Here is a 26,657-nt window from a genome sequence, read left to right as displayed (position 1 = left end):
TTGTGTATTGCTTGGGCTCATGAAGGCATGTTTTGTTGTAGATATTAGGGGATGAATGAGAATTTTAGTAAGACCATGATTTGATTTTTATTTGAATTTTAGGAACAGTGGTACAGTAGTAGAGAGAATGGCTACACAAGGGGCCAAGGGTCATGGAAGGCTCCATGAGGCCGCTGCAGTTATCCTGGAAAGAAATTGTCAGGCTGGAATTTAAAGGGCAATGTTGGGAATGGGGTAGACTTTGAAAAGGAAATGAATCAGGAATTTAACTGGACATGAGGACAGAAGAGGAGAAAGGAAACAGCGCTGAGGAGCAGGTTTGAGCATTGAGGCAGAGTGGTGGGTGAGTCCATTTCAGATGTGTGGAGTGTGAGTTGTTTTGGAAACATCAGTAGGCAATTAGGAATAAGGAGCTATGTTTGAGTCAGATTTGAACCAATGATAGATATTTGAGAGATCATGGCATATAGTAATGATTTAAATACTAGAAATGCAGGATGCCTCTCCCTCCATTCCAATGAAAGGTTTGTAGAGTAAGGATGGACACGGAAGCATGGTGACCATCTGCAATTATAAGAGCACATCAGAAGAGACAAGAGAACCTTGACAGAGCAGTGACAGAAGGCACAGGGCAGAAAGTTTCAAGATGAAGGGAGAGGCCAGAAATGATGTTAAGTCTAGTAGCATGAGAACTCAGAGGTGGTCATAGGACTTGGCAGTGAGGACATCACTGGTGACCCGTGAAAGATCCATTTTATCGGGCAAACCCATATGGCAGTGGAGGATCCTCTAGGCATGTTGTCCCTGGTCGGGGAGAGGAGGTCACTATAGAATTGCTCCAGGTCTGACTCCCAGGCTCAGCTGTAAGGGCAGGCCATCCTGCAGTACCCAGTAGGGTGGGGGGCAGAGCACCCACTTGGGGACCAGAGGAGGTGAGAGCCCTTCAGTCCCAGGACCCTCATCCACCTTGATCAAAGGTGCCCTTACACACCTAGTTCCTTCAAAATAACCACAGCCTGTTCTGGGATCCCAGCTGACGCATTTTCATAATTTTAATTTGTATTATTTTAATGATTCATTCATTTACTTTAGAGAGAGAGCATGCATGAGTAGGGAGAGGGGCAGAGAGGGAGAGAGAGAGAGAGAGAGAGAGAGAGATTGAAGCAGACTCTCCACTGGGCACAGAGCCCGATGCAGGGCTCCATTCCATGACCCTGAGATCACGACCTGAGCTGAAATCACAAGCCAGATGCTTAAGCTACTGAGCCACCCAGGTGCCCCACATTTTCATTGTTTTAAATCAGAGGTCTCCCAATGACCCTATTTTATTGCTGAATTAAATTTTTCCCCTTTTCCCCTGAAATCTTCTTCAACTCTCCCCTCCCCTTCTATATTCAGTTTGTCGCTAGTCTTCCTGGCTTCCCCTTTGCAGAGCTGTCCTAGGGCTCCAGCTTCTCATAGGCTACAGAAACTGCTTGCGAGGTGGCCTCCTCCCTGCTTTTTTCCTCTGTCCTTTACATCTGCTTTGCGCACTGAGGTCAGACTCATTGCCATGACTTAGTGTTTGCCCAAGAAAGTCCAAACTCCTTATTCTCATAGGAAGAACTTTCTTGATTTGGCCACAGTCTTCTTTTCCAGCTCTATCTCCCCCTTTTCCTCTGGACGTAAGCTTCATCCTGTGAACTAATTTACATTGCTACCAGATACCCCTTGGGCTTTTGTACTTGCACCTTTCAGAATCCGAGGAGCCTTCTTCTGCCCCTTCAGCTGTCCAAAGGGCACACACCCAGTTGGCCCAGATGACGTCCATTGAACGTCCCCTGATCACCTTGCTGTTTAGGTTCTTCTCTACCTGTGACATCAGTGACAATTGATTTGGCTCCTAGTCTGTAGGTGACATATCATATCACCCTCCTAGGTATAAGGTTTCTGAGAAAAGGATTTCTTTACACACTCTATATTCTGTAGTGTTTCCAAGTTCACAGTAAGTACTGGTTAAATGGACCAGATGAGTGAATTGAGAAGTACTAGGATCTGTTCAAGTTGCCTAGGTTTCCTGGTGTTCAAGGGCCTTTTTACAAATATTTATTTAAAAAATTAATTCATAGGGACGCCTGCGTGGCTCAGCCTGTTAAGAGGCTGCCTTTGGCTCAGGTCACAATCCTAGGGTCCTGGGATCAAGTCCTACATCAGGCTCCTTGTTCAGTGAGAGCCTTCCTCCCTCTGCCTGCCACTCCCCCTGCTTGTGCTGTCTCTCTCTCTGTCTCTTTGATGAAAAATAATAAAAATACTTCATAGAGCCGGGTCACTTCCCATATCTCCACAGTTTCTGCGGACTCCTCAATTCCCATTATTCTCAGCAGACAGTCCATTTGAATTGGACCCATTGTTTCAGTTTAAGAAGGAAATGTAGGGGCGCCTGGGTAGTGCAGTTGGTTAAATGACCGACTCTTAGTGCCAGCTCAGGTTGTAATCTTGGGCCATGAGATCGAGCCTCAGGCTGGGCTCTGTGCTCAGTGCAGAGTCTGCTTGAGACCTTCTCTCTCTCTCCCTCTGCCCTTCCCCCACCCAAATAAATAAATACATCTTAAAAAAAAAAGAAATGTAGATAAACAGAGAAATTTAGAGATCCACCTCACCTGTGGGTTGAGCATCTATGAAGATAGAATTAGAAAAAAGCATCTTCCCCCAAGAGTCCCCCAACCCTCCACCCCATGAGATAGTTGTCTGTTTTCTCTTGGCCTTATTTGACCCCATCTGCCTTTTGTTTCTTTTTCTTCTTCTCAATAATGTGGCAAGCAATGGACAAGGGCTGGGGAAAGAGATCTTAGAGTATCTATAGCCTCCTCCATGATCAGGGAATGAGAAAAAGTCTAAGGCGAGCAGTTAGATCTCAACAACACGCCTGAATCCCTGCCCCCTAGATCCACAGCTGTGCTCCCTGTTCTGCAAGGGCAGCAGCACAAATACACGAGCCACCTTACGTGCAGAAAGGAGGTAGGGGAAGGACAAGGTAGATGTTCATGTCTAAAAAGTGACCTTGTAGGGGCACCTGGGTGGCTCCGTGGGTTAAAGCCTCTGCCTTCGGCTCAGGTCATGATCCCAGGGTCCTGGGATCGAGCTCCGCATGGGGCTCTCTGCTCAGCAGGGAGTCTGCTTCCCTTCCTCTCTCTCTGCCTGCCTCTCTGCCTATCTGTGATCTCTGTCAAATAAATAAATAAAATCTTAAAAAAAATAAAAATAAAAAGTGACCTTGTAATTAGGTAATCTTGCTTGGAGATTGCTGGGATTTCAGAACCAGTTTGAGACATTTAAACATTTAGCTTCCACATGTGGTCTGAGACTTTTAAGACCAAAACTGTAAAGAGAGGAAACCCTTTAAGTTCACAAAGTCATTACTAAATTATATACATGTGGGTCTAGTCATTTAAAAGGAACAATGAATTAGTAAAAATAAACCAAGTGTTTCTGAATTCTAGAGATTTTTTTTAAGTAACTTCCTATTCAATAAGTTTTGGGAATCAGGGGCCGATAAACAGAGTCGGACACCTACCCATTATGGCTTCAGTGAGTAAAATAGAGTAGGATCATCTCTCTGAAATGATAAAGGGAAAGGTATGGCTGGATCCTTTGGGAGGAGTAACATCCAGTGACCTATTCATGCTGTTGTGTCCCCAGTGGGCTCGGGTTGATGGCTCAGTTGGACAAAAGGCAGGAGCACAAACTAGGGCTTTTCATACACAGCTCTTTGGGGCCAGTTACATGATTGATCCTCATGGGATCTGTGAATAACCCAGCCTAAAGTTCAGCCCTTCTCATTCAGGACGTCACGAGAAGAGTGAGGGATCCAGGACTAAAGGAAAATGAACCCAGACATCTCCTTAGACCTTCTTGGCCACTTAAAAACAACCACACTGAGTTGACGTCTTCCCCCTTTGAAATACGGAATCCTTTAATAAAGGAATACTTAACTCTGTAGAGTAATGCCCTTTGTTTCTTGAATTTTAATAAGTTCTACTAAATAGGTGGCAAAGCCGTCTCTGTTGGCATTCGGACACTTTGGGTAGTACGGGATGAAGAACAACTGAGCTCAATACATGTGTCAGCCGTACTTATGAAATAAAATTATGTATTCCGGCAGTGATTCAACAGTAAGGTGTGTGGGAGCGTCTGGATGTCAAGACCCGTTTTTCAGAGGTTGCAGACGCTCTTTAGGTGGCCAAGAGGAAGGGTCTGAATGGAAACTCTGACCCTAAGAATACAGGCCGTTCCAACTTGGAAGCAGGTTGTGTTCCAAGACTGGCTGATAGTAACTGGCTTGTTTGGCACTTGAGCTTTCTCTTTCTGGAGAGAGGGCAACAGAGGGAGAAGCCCTGAGTCCAGGGCCTTTAGAAGAAAGAGGTGTCCCAGTGAGAGAGAAGAAAACCCAGAGGTCCTTAGCCCTGAAGACGGGGGACAAAAGTTCTAGACACAACCTGACGTGTCAGGACAGGCCATCATGGGGAAGGTGTGCAGTTCTTTGAGAAGCTTTCCAAACGTTCATCTTTGGGCAAGTTACTGCATTGAAAACAGGACAAGGTCTACCAACCTCCCCTGCACGATTGATGTCACATATGTGATTTCAGTCCGACATGTCCAAATTCTCTGTGTCCTTCCCAATTTGCTCCCTCTCTTCTTGCCTCAGTCCTCTTCAACCAATTGATGACCACGTCCTACACTTTTGAACCTCTAAAATCTCTCCTGAATGTTTCCATTTCCCTCTACCCCCATGCCACTACCCCGACCCAGCCACACTGTCCCTACGACCATGGGACACTTAAATGTGCCATACTCGCTCCTGCCTAGGCAGTCTCCTTAGGGATAGCCCCCAGCCCATTTATTATTCTCCCCTAATCCATTCTTGACAGGCAAGAGCTCTTGAGAGCTCTTAAAAACACAAATCTAATCTCCCGGCTCCTGCTTAAAATCATTCAAGAGGGTGTCATTGTCCTTTGGATAAGAATCAAACATGAATTTTAAAGCCCTGCATTATGGGACCCCTACCAACTCCTTCACCTTCATTAGTAAGTATCTTTCCCTCCTGCCCATTTCCCAGCTAGTCCAACCTCTTTAGGTCTTTTCAGTGCGCCACACTCCTCCCTTCCCCAGGCCCAGCCACAAAACAGTCCCTGGCCTTGGAACACTTTTCCCTCATTGTGCCCTCTTTCACCTGCAAAATCCTTCTAATAATACTTAGCTTGGGTTTCCTTACCCTCTCTATAGGGTGTAGGGCGACTTTGACACCATTGTTTGTTAGGATTTCAGAGGCAACACCCAAAACCTCCCCCCTCAAAGTACTTTATTGTGGTTACTAGCTCTGTTTTCTGATTTCCCTGCAGACTAGCAGGCTGGCGCCTTAGGGAATGTGGTGGTGAGGAGTGCCAATTCTGGGTTGTATTGGTTATATTTGGGGCTCTGTCCCCATATTTGTTGGTCAAGTCGCTTACCATTTTATGCCTCAGTTTCCTCTTCTCTAAAAAGAATAGTGCCCGCCTCATAGTTACTGTGTTAAATGAGTTAATGTATACACATATGCTTGTAAGTGCACTCGTAAAAGCCCTGCTTAATTAAGTGCATTTACTGCTGCATAGAAAATAAGTCTTTGATAAATTGAGATGCACACAGAACAGGTACTTAACCAAATGCAAACATGTTGCAGTTTTGTTTTGCTTTTGGAAAAGACTAAGGCTGTCATCCTGGAAGCCACTTTCTCTTTTTCTTTGTTTCCCATTAGCTTTATAAAATTTGTGAATCAAAAGTAAAAAATGTTAATACTCTGCTTGCTTCCCCATTTGCTCCACACCCCCCCACCTCCTCCCAGTCTGGGTTACCTTTAGGTGTGATGTAGAGATGTAAAGTGGAGAAATGGACAAAGAAAATCTGACTTTCACAGAACCTGCTTTTCTGTCAACTCAGAGGGATCTCTTGCCTTGTTAGTTGTAAATTCTGCCCAGGCCCAAGGGTCCTCAGTCCTTGCCTGTGTCCCACCCTGCCCCTGCAGAGGCCAAAGGCTGGAAGTCCAGTATGAGGAGGCCTGAGCACCCTGTTCTTTAAACAGAGACAGGGCGGTAGAATGCAAGCAAATTAAAGCCTTCTCAGTGCTTCCCTGCCCCCCCCCATTGTTGTTTGTTGTTGTTTTGAAGGCGTTGCTAAATACACTTCAAAGGGAAAAGGACACATGAGGGCAGCATGGGTTATGTGACATTTTGAAAAGGTCTTTAGAGGAGATGACAAAACAAGGAGCTTCCCACTCTCTTGGGCACTAAGTTTTTGTGCAAACATTGTGAAAACCCAATAAACATTGTACTGGGCCACCGATGGTGTGCGGGTGTCCTTATCACCCAAGTAGTCACCAGGTCTTAGAAGTTATTGTCATTTTGATTTTCGGATGAGTCATTGGGCCTCTTGCCCCCCAGGCACTTCATTCCCGAGAGCTCCAGCTTCCGGGAATCCGTGGTGTCGGGGGTGGGGGCTGCTGGTGGCTCCGCTGTGGCATGAGGCTTAATTGACACCTTTGATGTAGCCTAAGACAGAACCCGCACCTCCCACTGCTGCTTGGAAGACGTCAGCCTTACGCAGAGAAGGCATCTGCTGATGAATCCTGCGTCTCATTCAGCCTGCTCTGGGAGCAGCCTTAGCCATCCTTAACTAATCCAACTGCCTTCCCGTTCCGCGGGCGCTCGGCTTAGTGCTGAGAAGGGATCTCGCTTCTTGCTCTTGCCAGGTTAAACCCTAAGACTGTGTCCATGTTAGAACTCATAGAAGGTAAGTTCAATGCATTCTTGCTCTCCTTCATGGAAAAGATTTCTCGTGCACCCTCAATAGTGTGTGTGTGGCTCGTGGCTAATAATTCTCCTTCGTTGACTGTGGATATAAAACATGTGAAAATGTTGTCCTGTGTATGGGTGGCAGAGTGGCAACCTCATTTAGCTTTAAAAAGCCATGTCTCCGGAGTGTGTGATCAGTGCCTAGAGGTGATAGGACTCAGAGAAGAGAATTGCTTTCTTGAGTTCTGTGGCTTTGATGGCATTTAGTGATCATGTTGTATAAAAAGTCTGGAGAGTCGGGGAGAATTCCAGTGATTTAAACCTATCAGAAAGCAGCTTTTCTTTTCAGGAGCAGTGAAGACAGACTGCAAGGAGTTCCTGAGTGTCTGTGACAATTAGTTTGTCCCGTTGAAGGCAGGTCCTTCAGAGTTAGGCCGGAGGGGTATATAGGGCACAAGTGGATACGGGGGAGCTTCTAGAAGTGAGTTCTTAACTGTAAAAAGAAAGGGTCTTTTTTTTCAACAAGGCACTAGGAAAATCACTTGTGAGCTTTTCTAATATTTACTCCTACTGGGTGGTGCTGGGAAGCTCAACTACAGAATTAAGGGTGAATCCCACTGAAAATGTCTCAGGACCTTAACCCCATCTGTCAGTGCAGTTAATAAATTCATCGGGAAAGTTGTCCCGAGTACGTGTTTAAGCATTTTTGTGTAACCTGATGCTATAATTAGCACAGGATTAGCAAAACCATGAATTTCTGAAGAAGATTATTCCCGGAAGCTGTTTTTCAGGACGACAGATAGAAAGGTGTCGGAATTTTAGCAAATGTCCCTCTATAATTGCTTGTTCCTCGGAGAAGACGATGTGTCATGAAAAATTTTAACAAGCCGTTTTTTTCTCTCTGTGATTCTTCGCTTCTAGTTAATGGAACCCCTGGTAGTCAGCTGTCTACTCCACGCTCGGGCAAGTCGCCAAGCCCATCACCCACCAGCCCGGGAAGCCTGCGGAAGCAGAGGGTAAGGAACTAAGCAAGCTCCTTGTTTAAGACCTGCCTGAGCTTCTGTGCAGAATGACACAGGGGCCAGCTCCCAAGAGCCCTGCTTGTCTCTAAGTAATAACCAGGTGAGGGCAGGCGGTGACCAGTGGCGGGTCACTTACGGTGACTATGGTTTCTCTTAGCTAGAACTCGGGGTTTTTATTTTCTCTCAATTTGTCCGTAGCTTAGCTCTGTGAAGAGCCAACAGTTGCTGCCTCACTTTTAAACACGCCACCTCTTTTTTGTCCTGAATGGGCAAAGACGTTATTGGCACTGGTTTGCAAGCTTCCTTGGTTGTGATGAGTTTCATCAGACCTCATCGCTGACCATTAGCCTTCCTGAAGAAGGAAAAGGAAAAGAAGTGTCATTTCGGAGAAGGGGGCCATGGTGGGGAATTGCTTTCTGGCACAGAATGGTGGTCCAACCAGCTTAGGGTCCATGGCTCAGGGGGATGGGTACAGATGACATGTGTATTTGTGAATGAAACCCTCATCGAGCGCCTTCTCTTTCATCACTTATTTATTTATTTATTTATTTTATTAGCTTTTTGTGTAATGTTAGAGAAGTTGACTGAACTTAGAGACCAAAGTCAAAAAGTTACTGGAAAGAGTGTTCATTTCTCCACGCCTAGGGATGGGGAAGAACTACAGTTCTTATCCCCTCGCAGCCTGCACTGTGTGTCTTCTCCAGTAATACTGCGGAGGGATTAAAGGGCTGGGAAGGTGCCAAGGAGAGGAAGGTGCAGAGGAGGGAAGGCTTTTACTGTCCTGATTTCACGAACAAGGTGGGGAGGAACACGTGCTCTTGGGAGGTTTTCTGGTGGCGCTCGCTGAACATTTTAATAAGAAAGGGCTCCTCGGAGGCTTCTGAACCCAGAGACTGGACTCTTAGTTTGCTTTCTTTTATTATGTGCTTTAAAATGAAACTTCTAAGTTCCATAACTTTAAACTGCATCCAGGATGGAAGCTCTTCTCTTCAAGCCTCCCGCAAGCTTGCGTCCACGTGCCGCCGTCTAAAAGCAGGGGCAGGGGACTCGTTCGGACCCCGGTCCCTTTGGCACCTGGCCCACCAAGTGTCAGGTTGTGCTGTCTTTCTCCACGGAGCCTCCCGGCCTCAGGTGTCGAGGGTTTAGATTCTCTGACGAGGCCTGAGCTTTGGCACCGGGTCCTCCACTAAATGGCTGTTACCTTCGATAAGTCTGTTATCCTCTCCGAGTCTCAGTTGGAAAAACAAAATGAGAAAGAGGCTCTTTCCAGATAGAAAACGCTATTCTTCCATTCCATCTGAGTGTTTTCCCTATGAGTTTGTTGTTGGCCACAGTCTGGTTTGGCGTTTTCAAGTACAGGAATCATTAGCGAACTACTAAAAGAAGAACTGGCAAAATTCAGGGAGGCCCCTAAGCGTCTACCCTTGAGTGGAGGAAGGGGAAGGAAGGTATTCTTTTCTAGTAAATGCTACCCCGTCAGGCCCCCTTCTGTAGGGGCAGTCATATACGGCACAGGTCGTGCTCTTCCCAAGAATAGTCTCTCTTTTGAAGTGTCTGCTTTAGTACACCTGGCATACTAATCCCTCTCCATCCTTTGAGCAAATTAAACTCAAATTCAGGATCAAGTTCATGTTTAGTTGCTGAAACTAAATTATGGTGACCGAGAGTCCTTGCCATGGATTTGAGCTTCTCTCCCTGCTTGCTAATTGTGGAGACCTCCATCGTGGGGATACAAAGTGCTTTGCCCAACTGTCCCTGTGTTGGCAGAAGGAGGCTAGAGTTTACTTCTTCTGCCCTCGGCACTCTCGGTGTCACTATGATTTTGTCCAGATGAGGCAGGACATTTCTCTCCAGTGACTAGCAGCTGTGTGGCCAGTGGCTTCTATAATTAACATTGCCAGCACTTGGGAAATGATTATAAGGGGTGGTTCTCTTGTAGCTTCTTCACTGTGGCATTTAAACTACCAGTGCAAGCATCTACTTGAGAGGGAAAAATAATCCCATTTGTTTCAGGGAGACAAAGGGTTGATCCTCATCTGAAAACACTTATTGAGCACATGTTGTCAGCAGAGCATTGGATAATTCAGAGGTGGTTCAGTTTCCAGGCTTTTAAATTTCGGCCATAAATGAACATCCTCCATCCATGTACCATGTCAGTGCGCAGAGACATTCCCAGCTGCTTTAGCAAGAGAAGCTTTCATCTTGGTGTGGAGGCAACTACATCAAATAACCCCGCCCAGTTAAAATGGGCCTAGAATATCCCTAAAAACTGATCCTGTTTCAAATTTGGTTAATCCTGTTTCAAATAATGGTATAGCCAATGGTTGGCTATACTCCTATGCAGGAAATACTGAAATAAGTGAAAGATGGCAAGTGCTAAAAGAAGAGACTTCAAAGAATAAATTAACTCTTTTTATTGCAAATTGGAAAACAGTAGCTAGTTCTATTTTTTCTTCTGTGTTGCCTAGCAACATGGCCAGGAAAATGAGTTGGCTGTGCACCTCCCAACACACACACACACACACACACACACACACTCTTACACTGCCTACTTTGCTTTAAAAAATAAGAATGTATTTTTTAATTTTTAAAGGACTATCAAGACATTTGATCACTTTCTTCACGATTAAGAAGAAACTATTTTATCTATGTTAATTATGATGACTTAATCAGCTTTTTTTTCCTTCTTTCAAAATCATATTTTTATGTTACAGCTTTGGGGATTTTAGAGTAGTCATATACAATAAGAGTCTGCAGGCCAGATATTTTTCTTCATAAAAGCATTGGTGGCAATGTACCAAACAACCTCCCTATTTTTCCAAAACACTATTATTTAAATTGCTGTCTAGAAGCATTTAACTGGTCACAGAAGCAGATCTTAGAGGATCTTTTCCATCCATGAATTTTCTGGGGTCTTATTTCTTAATACATCAGGAAGAAATGTGGTGTGGTGTGTAGGTTGAATGAAGCTCCCCATTATACTCCCACATGGCTGACTTGTGTAGATTATCTGATCAGTCAGATGATGTGAGGAGTGGGTGGTACAAAATAGAAAAGAAGCCAGGATTCTAGACCGTCTGCAGATCTGAGCTGGTTGCCTGGCTACCAATTGAGAGATCTCCTTGCAGAAAGGGGTGGAGGGAGGAAAAAGGGAGGTGATTGGTAAGTGGTTGGAGAACCGGAAGAACATTGAGAAGGGAAGGTGAGGTCAAGCTTGCATTTTTTCTGTCTTCCAAATACAAAATTTTGGAGAGACAGTTTTTACTGGGTTAATGTTAACGCGCAAGGCAAATGAACACTTGGGTTACTGCTCTGTGACCGGAATTTGCTGAATGCCTTCTGGGGTTCCTGACAGATTATTTTGTGAGGTAAGCACACTCCTCTTCCCCCTACAATGGGAAGAAAATGTTCAAGGAAGAATTGCCTAGACACATAGTAGTGGAGTTGGCTTGGACAGCCATCAGGGGTTATAAAACTCAGCAGGACACAGAAGGCAATAGCTCAGAAGCAGTTCAAGCCAATAAGGCAAAATAAGCACCATTTATATCTGTTTAAATGGTTTCTCAGTCATTACCTTTCCTCTGACCCAAATTTGGAGATTCTGAAAGGTCTGATGACATTAGAAACCAAGGATGCTCATTCATTATAGCTCCACTCCTAAGAGAGCCCCAGGGCACCCAAAAAAGCCAAGTAAACAAATCTATACCGCCCTTCATCTTACAGGACCTGTATCGCCCCCTCTCTTCGGATGATTTGGATTCAGTAGGAGACTCAGTGTAAAAGAGACAATGGAGCAATGTATATGGTTTGTGATTGGGTGAAGGTGTTTCACATTTTCTAAGAAAAGTCTAACAGCAAAATACACAAAAGAGTTTTGCATACCTTGAAATTATGAACTCAAGTCATATAAAAGTAAATACACACACATTTTATAGTCATGATGTTAATCCTTGGAGATTTTTTTTATATGTGTATTTCCTGCATTGATTTGATTGGGGGAGCTCAATTGTTTAGGTTTTTTGTTTTGTTTTGTTTTGGTTTGGTTTGGTTTTTTTTGCAAGGCCTGGCTTTTGATGAATTTCATATATGGACCCAATATTGAGTACAAGAACAAGCTAATGATGTAATATAAGGTCATAATTTCCACAGATAGGGTTTTCATTTAATCATAAGTAGACATATAGATACAATTTTTCCTGTACTTTTGGTCAGGCAAATTAAAATGGCACCAACAGACATGTTTTTTTTTCCTTAAAGCTATATTCTTTTGAAAATTTGGATTGCTGATTTTTTTAAAAGATTTTATTTATTGATTTGACAGAGAGAGATCACAAGTAGACAGAGAAGCAGGCAGAGAGAGAGAGAGGGAAGCAGGCTCCCCGCTGAGCAGAGAGCCTGATGCGGGACTCGATTCCAGGACCCTGAGATCATGACCTGAGCCGAAGGCAGCGGCTTAACCCACTGAGCCACCCAGGCGCCCATGGATTGCTGATTTTTTAAAGCTACTTCTATGGCAAAATAATTAAAAATACTCAAGTCAATTTTTTTTTTTTCTTCCTGGACAGTAGACAAAGCTACCTAACATTTTGTGGGTTGATATATCTGAGGAGAAACACTCCTGTTAAGGACATATCTCACGAAGACTCTAACATTAGGTGTTAGGAACTTTCCTTGTTTTTTTTTTTTTTGCCAAGCAAATTTTCTTAAACTTACCTTTTTATTGGAAGCAGCATAAATATAGATTAAACAATATGCCAACATGAAGAACTTGTTCAGTGCCATTGCTATGAATTACAACCACATATGTAATTTTTCAAATGTGAAATGGCTGAAACTAGAAAAAAAAATTTTTTTAAACACACAGGCTTAAAAAAATAGTGTCTGGATTTTTTCTAAGAAGAATCAATTTAAAAGCAAAATTCTCTTAAATGGTGCTATATAAATCAGGCCTTCAATATCCAAATCTCCATTTAGAGAAGTCCTGATGTTTTGGAAATTTTCGTATGCAAAACTCCCTTTGTGTTAAACCAAGTAAGTCTATAATTATAACCCATTGTTTAACATTAACCTACTAATTCTGCTCTTCTGGTCCTCTGTTTTAAAAATCATAGTCAGCTTTGCTTAAACATAAAATAATTATTTTAAAATCTGAATGTTAAAAATTAATTTAATGTGTATGGTCTGTTGTATGTAAGCCATACCCTAGTGATCATTTAGCTTTACTAGTTCAAACACTAACAATTTAGTGTGAAGCATGGTTTTGATATTCTACGGGCTTGACATATCTCAGTAGGTGATAAATTTAAAATGTATGATGCCATTTGGAGGCCTTTCCTTGAGGTTTTTTTTTTTTTTTTTTTCAAATTTTACTTGAAAACTGAATTTAAAAACAAACTGTTTGATTCAAGATGGAGAGAAATTCAGTTGTCATATACTGTTTTAAATGGTATCAATTTATCTCCTTGATAAATTGCTCAACTATCAAATTTTACCATCTGGTTTATAGTTACATATGTTACCATCTCACTTTCCAAGTGAATAAAACATTTCAACCAAAAGAAAAAAAAAAAAAAAGAAAGAAAAGAGTCCAGGCAATCTAACAGCATCTGAAAACTTAGCCTTATAATAATTAGTGCCTCATTATCCTGTCTGTCGGAGAGAAAGACAGTTCCCTGGCAGGTTATTCCAACCGCAGACTGAATCATTCCATCTTGAAAGAACAGTTCATAATAATACCTGTTCCAGACTTCAGGTTTTAAAACTGTTTCCAATAGAAATGAACATAGACTCCTGCTGAGATCAAAAGGCTGCTTTGTTTTAGTTGAAACAGTAAACATCTGTGGAGTTGCCTATGCTGGTGTCTGTTTTAGTTATGTCTTTGTAAAATGCATTACTTAATACAGTTGAGTCCATAAAAGATTAGTATGTATTTGACTGAACTGTCAAAAATGCAAAGAAGGCAGTGGAACGGTTAACTTAAATCTGGCAGGGTCAGATGGTCCAGAACAAAAATAAATTCCAAAAATTTTAACTTCCCTGTACTGTCAATCTTAGGGACAAGTACTGCTTAGAAAGGTCCAATAAGGGCTATTTGTTTTGGATAAGCGGCAGATATTGCCGACTGATATGAAGCCCACCGCTTTGTTTAGACATGGCGGAAAGAAACTGTACTTGTGCTAATTGCCGATAGATATGGCCAGCTTTCCATTCAAGCAGTTCCAAAGGAAATGCTGTTCCACAGCGTTCAATCTTTTGAACATATGACTTTTATTAAAGGACTGTTCAGAGGCAATATATATCATTTACTTTTTGAAACTGAAGTCCCTCGGAGATGGAAACAACACACCATTTATAGACTTTAAGATCTCTTTCTATGCAGAGCGTAATTCCATTATACTAAAGCAGAAATTAAAAAAACAAAAACAAACAAACAAACAAAAACCTCTTAGCAACAAACCAGAAGTTTTCAGTTCATTGGTGGAATCAAATTGATGATTTATAGGCACTTAAGATTTACTTACGTACAGAATTTTTTTTTTTTTTTTCCAAAAATAAGGCACTGAACTTTAAAATTGTTCTACTGAGCAGGAGAGAGCTCCAGCAAAAGTCATGCATTTTTGTCCTCACGGTAAACCTTAAATGTGCTAGGAAGACAGTGTGCTCTAGTTAAAAGTTTGATACCTCTTCTTTTGTACTCACCTTTTTTTTCCTTAGACAGCTAGAAAAAGATAGGATAAGTATTTCCCTGCTTTCAGCATTTTAGAAATGCAAACCAATAATATATCAAGTGTGAAGACTGGTTCTAAATGCCGCGTGGTTTATTTCTTCTTTGTCTTGCTTCATCACTCAAGTAAGGGCCGGGGTGGGGTGGGGGGGATATCCACAATAATGTTTCTATGCCAAGTCATAGGCGTTTAAGACGTTTCAGGTCCACCCATCTGTACACATCCCTGTGTTCTTATATGGGCTCATCTAAATATTAAAAAATCAAATAATGCCTTCTAAAACTATTTGTGTAAGTAATGTCCTCCCTATTGTTAACCGGCAGGGGTATTTCCTTGCATCCACTGCAGATCCACACATGATTGGGCTTGCTTGTTGTTTTTGGTTTTTTGTTCTCCATTTAAAAACAATGAAGCCTGAAAACATATTTCTTAATGAAAATAGAGAATGCTATTCTTGAAAAATAATCCCATATATTTGAGCTATTGGACTGCTAAATTTTTCATACGTGGCCATATATCTATACAGGCATGTGGGTGTCTGTGTAAATTTTGAGGGCTCAGTGTGTATATGGGTGTGCTTATATAAGTATCTGTGTACGTTCATAGGCCATAAATAGTAAAATATGGTGTTTGTGACACAGCCTGATGAGTTACTGGCTCTTGTGGAATTGTATGTAAAACCTTCATGTCATAAGTTGTTAAATGTGATGTATTAGTTGGGGCATTTTTAAGTTCAAAAGCAGTATGCTAAATTAGTATGCTAAACTAATAAGGCAAAATGGTTCCAAATAGACGTACTGATTTATTTAACAAACAAAAAAATTGGAATCTAGATACACAAAAAATGTGAAATCCAAACAAATCCAATATTGTGTTATGAAATACAATCACACATTGATGTTTGTATTGTTATGTCTTGACATTCAGTTTTCAAAATGGGTGAATCCTATCACTGATGTTTTCTCTAACGTGTATGTATTGATGACATGTATTGATTGTCAATCAATATTCACTAAAACATGAAATCTTGATTTATAGCGTCGTGAGTAGCTGAGTGTTGTATTGAAACATAAATATAAAAGAATCCAAACTATGCTTCATTTGAAGTAAGTTGGTAACAAGGCCAGATAACCTGTAAGGCAATTTTGTATGTTTTCTCAAAACACTATTCTAACTGTTGAATATTTTCAGTAGTAACCTTCCTATACTTGCTATATGTGTGTATATATCTATATAAATATATACACACTTGAAAATGTTAATTGAATGAATTTACTCTCTGCAAACATTTGCCCATTTATACCTATTTGCCTTAGCCTTGCTAGCATCTTTAATCGTGCATGTGAGTGAGAACTGTATTTCTTTGAGATATCCGCAAGAGTGTAGTGTAAAAATTAGAGATATATTGAATTCAATATGCCAATTGCCTGATGCGGTTTGTTATACTGTCAGCAGAAAAATATTTGTAATTTTGTGCCTGTAACGCATGTGGAAAAGATAGGAAATCTGAGGCCCTAGCTGTAATTTCCGAGAGTGCATGATATATAGTATCTTCAAAATGTGGTTCATTTTAGTAAGGATGATGGATAAATTCCAAGATAGTATAAATGGTGCATGTAATACATGGGTGTTTGTATTATATATGGCCACCATGAAGCTAGGACAGTAGGCATCTGAAAGGTCACAGGCAAAGACTTTTTTCTTGCAATGTGTACTTCTTAGTTTATATTCATCAACAAGCAAGGAATTGAGTTATTTGTTCTAAGGACTTTTCACTTCAAAATACATTATGAATGTAAATTTCGGTGAAATTTTTACAAAGCGGTTGACATACTTTCTGCATACAGTTTGAGTTGCTTGGATGTATATTCTCTTAAAAAGAGCATTTGGTGTTAAAATGTTTTAAACGGCACTATATTCTAAAAATCCACCAATTGAGGCCATCTGCAGAGTTTTATAGAGCTAAATGATGAGATGTTTCCTTGAACGACCCAGTTTTGAAAGTTCCATCACTTTGTGTTGTGGTTTCATTGTAAAATGTTATAGCTTGTATTTCCTGATGGACCATGTTATTCCCCTCAAAGTTAACTTTGTGACACTTACCACCTTAGAATAACTATGTAATAAACAGGAAAAACCACCTATGTTGTTCAGTGAGTTTCTTTCAGAAAACTTGTAAGTAGACATTGACATTGAAATGACTGTGAGGGGTAACGGTTACTTTTGGTTACTTTCGTAATGATGGTTATGGCCTTCTTGTGATGTAATTAGCATCATGGCCTGGTACTGTACAATGGCATCCCAGGCCATCTAAAGTACAAAATACTGGCAATACAACAAAATAAGACTATCTGATGAAGTATTCTGTTTCAGCTGCTTATATTAAAATCATTCATACACATTCCTCTCAGGGTTGTCTTAAGGGTGAATTTGTCAGACAAATGGTCAACTGATTGAAAAAAAGAAATTGACATGCATTTTTAAGACATACTAGCTGTCTCCTGGGTTTGAAGGCATCTTTCTCAAGGTCATCTAATGTAAGGTGAGGGGAATGATCATGTAGATACATATACATGGATATCTATACAAGCTATTTTAAAACCACTGAATAAATAAACATATAAAATAATATATAATAAAATAGTGATGATAATAAAATACTTGATCACCCAACTTCAAACCAGAACAAAAATCCATACTTTATTCCATTTGGAATGTGGTATAGGGAATACAGAAAATTCTGCTGGCTTAGTTAGAAAAACATTTTACATTAAAATTATTATAGAAGTCCAGAATTCTAGTTTTAAATCTAACATTTTTGGTAGGTTTATTTTAACTTTAAAGTTTTAGTTTGCTTTAGTTCACTTTATTATTTCCATAACCTAAATGTAAACAATGCCCAAAGCAATAATGGTACAACTGGAAGGAGTATTTACAAATGTATAAAATTCCAAATTGTGTTTATGCTTTCTTAATATAATAGAGTTTAAAATAAAGTGTAGCAGGTACCTAGGAGAGTAGTGAACTCCCTTCGTCACAGACTAGGAATCTCATTTGAGGAGTAAATCACAGGAGAATTATTTTATAGAGAGTTGGTAAACTAGATGACTTTCTGGTCCCCTTCCAAACCATGATTTCATGAAGAATAACTCATAAGAGGAGACATTGTGTCCATCCCTCCCACCCCCAACACAGCAGTCTTCTCAAGACAAATGGTTCAGATTTTGAATGTATAGATCTTGGCTTAAGTGAGTATAGAGACTGGAGGCAAGAGGCAAGAGGGCTGCCTGATAAAACAAAGTTGTAACTAAATACATTTATTTTTGAAATCTTGGCTCCCGTGGGTGGCTTCACTAACATCGATTTAATGCCAGTATTCCCATTTTCATTTTTCTTTCTTCTGAGTAAACCAGTTTCATGAATAACTGTTCTCCAGCCCTTTAAAAACGTTGACCAAGTCTCTATGATACTATTTTACATTTTTCAATATTGATTCTTGTTAGGCACATGATTGCCCATACCATAAACTGTATTTAAACTAAACATGCTATGATGAATGCAGACAAGAATTTGGAAAAAGGAATTCCCTTTGCCTTGTTTCACATAATAGAATGTTATTGGTTATTACATATTGATGTCACCAACTTATTGTTCTATACACACTTGGAAAGCAAATGAATGTGTGTTTTTTTTTCTAGATACACATGGAATCCTCAGGTTTCAAACTTTCAACTTCAAGAGTATGATTTATTTATTTATTTTATTATTATTTTTTTTAATTAGTGGAGGTCATCTTTAGAGAGAGATTCTGTAGACCTCAAGTCAAGGTCAGCAAGGCAGTAGTTTGAGTTTGTTGAATATTTACTGGTTGTGTTTCCTTTCTAAAGTTAATCCACTTGATTTTCTTTCTTTCTTTTTTTTTTTTTAGCACTTTTTCAAATCAATATTAACAAAGTAATAATTGTGCCAAGACAGAATATGAAGGGGAAGTGATACAATTAACCAGTCAAAGCTAAACTTATCTGGTGAGGTTTTTCTACCTTGAGTAGATCAGTGGGATTAATTGTGTATTTTTGAAAACTTGATTCAGTGTAATCCTCACCTGAGGGACACCATTAATACAAATGGCAGGGGTAACTAGTACCATTATATTTAAAATGAACTGTTTTTACGTACATGGTCATCAGATACATCTTGGTAAAATGTGGTTAGAGCTGTTATGTCAGCTTTCTCACTTCCTTCGAAAAGTGTGATATGTTCTCCATCTGTTATATGAGCCAAAGCTAAATAGCTACACTTAGGATGTGTTCTTACTTAGGGCAGTACTTTTATGAAGGTGTGTCATAAAACCATCCAGGTGCCAGCAACCTGCCCAGCTGGTTCCCATTTAATCGGCTTGGAGGTGATAACATTTCAAATGTCACAATGTCTCTTAGAGCACCTAATTGCATTAAATTCTAAAATAACTGTGTGTTCTGTACTATACACACCCAGATGCCTTAGAATTAGCAAACTGAAGCAAACACAAAATCTTACCATTATGTATACTATAAAATGGTGTATCTGTTTAGAAAAAACAAATAAGCAAACTGATTTCACTTGTAAGCATGCAAAAAACACAGGTCGGCTTTTCAGTTTCTGTTGGTCATTGATAAAGACTGATTGATCTCTTTGGGTTAATTTTAAAGAGCAAGGATTTACATGTTATTCCCTTTACTATTTTCAAAATCCTTCAATCAGACTTATGGGCAGTAATCAGAGTGCTCCAGCACTGTCTAAATTAGTATATTTGGGATTAGTAACTAGCATACACAAAGAGCCATACTGATAACTGAATCACTTGAGCTGGGAGAGAGGACAAAAACATTAGGTGACAAAATCAGAATCGACAAAATAACAGAATCGACAAAATAACAGTCGCAAGGATATCAATGTAATAAATAGGACATTTAACGTGAATAAATAAGAAACACCAAACTCCCAAAAGCAGACTAGGGAGACCTGACATAACTGTGAGCTCAGTGTTAGGCTGAAAAGTTACAGAGCTAGCTATCTATCACTAGGCCAGTGTGATCTTAAAAGTGCATTAATATTCCATTCACAAGGGGAAGGCTCTATCTGCTCTGTGCCAGTCAGGGCATGCCTAGAATATTATATTTCTTTTGAGCCGTAGCATTAACAAGAGATTGGGAACTGGAGTGTATCCCCAGGATGGGGAAAGGGTCATGGAGCCCTGTTGTATGATGAACAATCAAAAAAAAAACCTGGGCATATCCAAGTTGAAAAAGACAAGATACTGAAAGGGTCCAGTAGCTATTTCCAAATTCCTGAAGCACTGTCATAGGAAAAATGGATGAGATCTGCACTGGGTAGCCCCAGCGGTGAGAGTTAAGACCAATAAATGGAAAATGTAGAAGGACATCATTTCAGCATAAGGAAGAACTTTTTTAGTCTCATATGAATAGTTAAGGGGTCGCTTCAAGAAATAATGTGTTCAGTAGTGGAAGTGGTAGAACTGAGGCCATTTGACTAAATGGCTGGGATTTTTGTAGTGGGAATTTGGCCTCTGGATGGAAGTAAGTTGGAATAGGAAATATTTAAGGTCTACTCTGATCCCTGAAATTCTTTGAATATATGAATAATTATTGTCTTGGAAAGTGTATAATGCTAACTATCTTACCTCTTTGGGAAAAAGAAAAAGATAACACCATTAGGAATCTAATACATTTATTTGAGCATAATAAAATGACAACTCTTTACTCTGTGTTCTCTATTTGTAAGGATATAAATTTTTCTCTTAAAATGGTCTGTTACCCTCAGCATGAAATTTGAAATTACTTGGGGGGTACATTTTCAAACCTAAAGTTGAAAATAAGCAATTCTAAATGTAAGCAAATTTGTGTTAACCCTTTTTTTTTTTTTTTTTTTTAAACTGGAGCCTAAAAACCTGGAGGGGTTTTTGTCCATAAGGCAGAGAAAACACAGCTGGCATTGTGGCAAGCATTCAGGGCATCAGACGTTTGTTGAAAATGCAATTTGTTAGTTGATAAGGCACTTTAGTGAGTAATTTCCAGTCAGTTGATTGAACATTACAGTTTAAAAGATGTTTTCACATACTTTGGGTCAGAGTTCTGTTTTGAGTATCTGATGTTCTTATTAAAAGAACCAGCTTTTGGAATTGAGTGCATGAATGTGGACATTTTTGCTAGGAAACATGCTACTGGTCTATTAATTCGAGCGCTTGATGAAAGAATGTGTCTTTGTATACTAAAATTTAAAACACCATATGACAAGATAGCACCTGCCACCCCAAACCACAATGTGTCTCCATTATTAAACACCACTTGCTATGCTGCTCGAAGAAATTCAAGGATCAGAAAGCCCAGAAGAGAAGGTCTACGTTTTAGACATTTACTTACTGCTTTTCTGCTTGGAACAACATTACGTCTACAGCAAAAGCAATCACACAGGGGATAAAAGATCTCACTTTCTGAAAACACACTCCTTTCCCTCAAATGTGGTAATGTTAATGTTTATTTTCTCCAGACATCGACATCATAAATCTGCCTTGTCTAAGCCTTGTATTCCAGTATTACAAATACAAGTTGTTCACAAACAGACATCCGTGAAAGTCAGCAAAGCATGACTTAAAAGCTCATACATTTCCAGTACTTTCGACAGAATTGGTTATGACCGCATAGTTAGGGTCACTTCCAGAGAAAACTGTTTCAGGGTCCCAATCGGAATCCCTCTTTCTGGCCTGAGAGAGGAAAAATGTGTGCTGCTCATCACAAAAGAGGCTGGATGAGAAAGATTGAAAAAACACCGCTCAAGTCGCCGCTGATTGGTGGCAGACCCTTACCACATGGGAACAGAAAGGACACAGCACACAAACTACGTGGGCTTCAGGGGTAGCCTAGAGTAACCCCAAAACTTGTAGAATGTCCTGTAAGGAAGCAGATGCAACCCTGCTGTGAATGTACCTTTCACCCCAATGTCAACAGTCAGCTTTGACGAACTCAGCCAATGGAACATGCGTGTCTTGGCCACACCCAGGAAAGCAGGCAGTGGACTTAGATGGCCTGCAATGATTTAAGTAACATTTACCCAGTGATACTCATCTTTTTGGTGAAAACTAAGAATCTTTGCTTTTTTTTCTATGCAAGATACTGTTGGGGGTAAAGAAATTATATAAAATTTTCTCTTCCTACTTTGTGTACAGTTAAGGCTGGATGGAATGGGGAGGAGGTTGAAGGGAAACAGGTAAGCAGAGAACAAATAGGTCAACTTTGCTTCTCGCCACCTCTTCATTATTAATTCAACTACAGATGCTCTTTCCCTTCTCTCTGCTCCACAGACAGCCAGCACCATGAGCCAATGCTGCCCCCTCACCGCCTCCTGCTCCCATCAGGCCAACCAAGTGGATAAACCCAGGGAAACAGAAGGAAGATCTTTTAGGACAAGCTGTGTTCACTGTTTAGAAATAGCATTGAAATATGCAAATTGTGTTCTCAAGGAATAGAAGCAGAGATGGAAAGGTTCATTGTTTAAGTATTGCCCCGTAGCTAATCATAGTACTAAATATTTGGTATTGTTTCATCCTCTGAGCTTTGTCATATAGTTGTTCTCCTGTCTGTTCTCACTGGTCTTGGGTCAAAATACACCAAAACGTGCAAGGGCATCACCAGGCTTAGGCTTTAGTTCCTGTCCTTGCCTCAGACTTGTTTTGTAACATTTAATATATTGATAACCTGCTTAGTGCTTGTGTCTTGATCTCAAAGTGGAATTAACAGACCCACTCTTTAACCTTTCTCCAAGAATGTGGTAAGCCTCCATGTTTTTCTTTTAGGCTATTCCATAAAACAAAGTGAAGAGAATTTTTTTTCCTATGGTAAGAATAGAAAATATTTTGGATGAGATCAGAGTGGTGCCATATTTGAGGCCCGTTTGCAGATAGACTGTGGAAAAGTGAGGTGAGAAGCTTAAAATCTGATGAACCTGAAGAGTGAGCTAAGGGAGGCTGATTTTGAGAAAAAGGACTAAACAGTCCAGAAACATCCAAATTTAGAGTGATTATCCAGACACAGTTAAACTATCTATTATTGGTTAATAGGGTGGGAAAGAGAAGTAATCTAATTGAATAGTCTAAGAACCTCCCCTTTCAAGTATTAAGAGCAAATCCTCCCTGGTGATGGGCACAGTTATACCCCAAGATTCTGGGCTGGGCATAGCACCTGCAGACTGGCGCTCTGACCGAGTGTTTTTATCCTATGTTTCTGTTCCCTCACAGAGCTCTCAACATGGAGGCTCCTCTACTTCCCTGGCATCCACCAAAGTCTGCAGCTCAATGGACGAGAACGATGGGCCTGGAGAAGGTGGTGAGCTTGGGACTTGGTGTCTGAGGAGAAGGGTTTCAGGGGGCAGAGGATGAGTTGGCTGAATTTACTTCAGGAAACTGTAACTTCTCAAGGATTATGAAGTAGAAGCCTAAAGCAACTCAGAGGGATAGGATTGCATATGGTTTCCCCCAGGGATCATATCTACTCTGTGGGAACAGGAAGAAGGAATTATTTTACATCCTCGGAGGCCATAAGTATTCTAAGAAGGCCAGATATTGCCTACTTTGAAAAAAAAAGAAGTAATTGCTGCCTTTGTTTTCCCAAATTCTTTTCATTTTCAGAATATTAAAGATAATTTACTCTCTTGATTGACTGTTAACAGCCCTACAGATGTACTCTAACTAATGTGAGCTCAATATGTGAAAATACGGCTTTACAGAAAGAATTACTTGATGACAATTGCAAAAATATTCTTTGTACCTTAAGCTAGTTCGTTTTAGAATTTCTATGTGATGTGGTCAGATGACCTAGATTCTGGAATGGACTTTTCTACTAACTCACTGGATTGTTTTGGTTTTATTTATTTATTTGAGAGGGGGTTTTAGGGGAAGAGGAAGAGAGAGAATCTTAAGCGGACTTCACCCCCAGCACGGAGCCTGACACAGGGTTCGATCTCAGGACCCTGAGATCATGACCTGAGCTAAAATCAAGAGTCAGATGCTTAACTGACTGAACCACCCAGGCGCCCCTCCCTGGACTGTTTTGGATAAAACTCTTCAGCATTCTACATCTTAGTTCCTCTTCTATAAAATTGTATAAGATTGGAATATATGCCTGTTTCCTCTCTGGGGGTCATTTTCAGACTCAATATTCAAAAGTATTTAGAAAAGTGTACAACGTATAAGATCAAGCCATGTTAAAGAATCAGCATCCCTTATTTGTTTGAAGTGATAGGATTTGATTTTCCAAAAAAAGTACCTTTTATTATGTCAAGTGAGATAAGTGATTTGCACATGAATTATTTCCTGACTACCGTGCCCTATCAGATTTTTTTTTTTTTGTATTTCCAAGAAGTATGAAATTCAACCACCTAGAAGTCTCTCTTGTTCTGCTGTGTTGTATTTACCTAATGAAATGAAATGGTCTTTGGCTAAGATTTTGGCACCGCCTTCTTAGCCAAAAGCCTAAAGGATACATTTATCAATAGGAAAAAAAAAAAAAAAAAATCCCAAGCCATGTGCTCCAAGCAGTTATGCTCCCTGTAGAAGGAAGCATGAAGAACCACCTTTCTTTTCCCATCTGGAGTCAGCCTTGCTTCTGACAGCCGAGGATGGTTATTTTTATTATCTATGTAGTAAAGAGCCTAAGACCATGTCATCTGAGAGATGTTTTACAAATATGGGTGCTTTGCAGTGAATTTGAAACTTCTCCAACGTTCTCCTCTAATTCCCATGGAGTAGACAAAAATCCCCAGGCTGAGTCTTTCAAACAGAAGCAAAATTATTAGCTTCTTGGGGTGTGAGATGGTGGGGATTAGGGAGGGGTGTTAATTGGCTGCTGCTCTCACGTTTTATTCCGGAGACCACTGTGATAGCTTCTAGTGGGTAAAGACTAAAACACCACCTATGAAGAGGTAAGGAGACTACCTAGATCCCAAGGCCAAAAGTAGCAGCAGCAAATGTCCCACATTTGTACAACCCTTTCCAGAAATTCCATCCACCCTAGAATCCAGAGTGGTGCAGATCACAGAACCAGCGTAAGGGTCCTAAAGCAGATGTGTGATAATTGTGAGTTTCCATGTGTCATTCCCTAGTGCTGTAGGCTAATGGAGAAGACAGAAACCTAGGCACCACCTAAGGTTTTAATTTTATTTTGAGAAGAAATGTTTAGTCTCAGTTTATGATGAAAGGTCAGAATAGGAGCGCATTTAGAAAGCACACTAGGTTTCCATCACATTTTGTATTCAGGTTGCCTGAGGGAGCGCTGGGATTTATAACTTTAAAGCATGTAAATTTTAGAGCCCAGCTATAAAAGGCTTTTTACACCCCGAAGATGTTAAAGGTTATCCAGTATATTTATGTGACCTAAGTGTGGCTTATTTAGTTTTATGGCCTTAGATATTTAAAGCATTATTAGGCATTTGTAAAATATTTCAAAATGCATTTTAAGGGGGAAAATGTGTTGTGTTAGTGGCACTAACATAATTGAAACTACAAAACTGTTCTGTTCACAGACATAATAAATATTGCAATTTTAACTCAACATCTGCTATGCAGGTTGCTGGTGAGAACATTTGTCTAAAATCTGCTCATTGATACTGGGGAGTTGGGGGTGGGGGGACAATCAGGTCTTGGTTCATAAGGAATTTTACGGAGATCTCCATTTCAGGATGCAGTAAAGCTAAATGTCCAAACAGCAGGCAGGCTTCATGCTTGTACCATGTCAGGCAGAGTCCCCCATAAGCTCCATTTTTTCTCCTGAGCCATACCCAGGAAGGTCATTTCTCTATAGACAGTGGGTAGTCCATAAACACTACGGATCAAATTGGCATGAAACACATAGTGAAATTTCCTCCTCGGAGTCCCCACGGCCACAGAAAGTGTTGTTTGCCTTCCCATCAGTTTAAGTGGACTCCATCAGTCTTAGGTTTCCTTTCAGTTTATCATTTGTCTTGGTAAAAACAGTTGAGTACACAACGTCTGCGGAGGGTGGGGAGGCAGGGCTCGTCTCACTGTATGGAACGTAACATATCGATTCTGAATCAGTTCCAGTCTATTCGGTGATCCTTCGAAATGTCTCTCTGGTGCGACATCTGTGTTCCCTTTTCTACCAATAAAAATGTACTAATGATTCTTTCAGAAGTGTCGGAGGAAGGCTTCCAGATTCCAGCCACAATAACAGAACGATATAAAGTCGGAAGGACAATAGGGGATGGAAATTTTGCTGTTGTCAAAGAATGTGTAGAAAGGTGAGAAGGATATCGTTTGCATCGCACTTTAAAGGAAACATTTGGCATTATGTTTTCCAAGATTGTGTCTTTATTTGCCGTCTGTGGCACATATGGAATAGGTTAAGGTCTCAATTCCAGATGTTAAAAAAAAAAGAAAAAAAATTTAAAGAAAGAAAAGCCCATCTCACAACAGATTTGAAAAATGTAGTGATTCCTGGGACAATCTATAAATTAAGGACTTTGATTTTTCCTTTTTAATGTACTCAGCAAAACTTTGCCAGATCTTTCAGGTGAGCCTTTTATTGTTTAAAAAAACACAAAACATATTGAACGTTTTTTTCCGATGCTTTTCTGAGACATTTTGTAGAGGTCAGAACCTTCTTGCATAGAGTGGATTTTAACGTACTATCATCAAATTAAATATAATAACCTTGAAAAGCTTTAAAGTGCGTAGGTACTGATCTCAATAAAAATGGTGTTTAATATATTAAAATGTTTTCAGATGAATGAGCTTGGTACTCTTGGGGGCCAAAGGCAGGAGGTTTGGAGTAAAAGGTTTATCCCTGAGATCTAGATACCTAGTCAAGGATAGTGACCGGTGGCTATTAGATGAAATGACAACTAATAAAATCATATCCCAGACTAAGGTGGCCTCAAACCATCAGCCCGGGGTTGAATTTGGAACTCTCTTCCTGAGCAGCTTCTTGCTCTAAGGGACCTGGTTGGCCCGCAGCTCCTGCTTAGAGCTGGTGAGCAGAGCATTGAAAAGTCAGGGGTAACCCACTTCATTCCTTGAGGAAGGTTTCACTGCTGGC

General features: G+C 40.4%; 1 protein-coding gene across 5 annotated transcripts in view; it reads left to right on the top strand.

Moving 5' to 3' along the window:
- Positions 1-26,657, top strand: part of DCLK1 (doublecortin like kinase 1) — a 342,607-nt gene that overhangs the window by 258,827 nt on the left and 57,123 nt on the right. For 2 of the 5 annotated variants that reach the window (XM_032880060.1, XM_032880062.1), the window contains exons 6-8: positions 7,728-7,822; positions 22,844-22,928; positions 25,752-25,860. In XM_032880060.1, coding sequence (XP_032735951.1) covers positions 7,728-7,822; positions 22,844-22,928; positions 25,752-25,860 — 289 coding nt within the window. Of the gene's footprint in view, positions 1-7,727; positions 7,823-11,551; positions 11,858-22,843; positions 22,932-25,751; positions 25,861-26,657 lie in introns of those variants that run through there. The other 3 variants (XM_032880059.1, XM_032880061.1, XM_032880063.1) reach the window with 2 other exon arrangements.

This window comes from Lontra canadensis, unplaced genomic scaffold (genome assembly GCF_010015895.1).
Source record: "Lontra canadensis isolate GAN:19392208 unplaced genomic scaffold, GSC_riverotter_1.0 scaffold67, whole genome shotgun sequence".
Taxonomy (NCBI): domain Eukaryota; kingdom Metazoa; phylum Chordata; class Mammalia; order Carnivora; family Mustelidae; genus Lontra; species Lontra canadensis.
The sequence above is the reverse complement of the archived record's forward strand: the minus strand, read 5'-3'. Positions and strand labels throughout refer to the sequence as shown.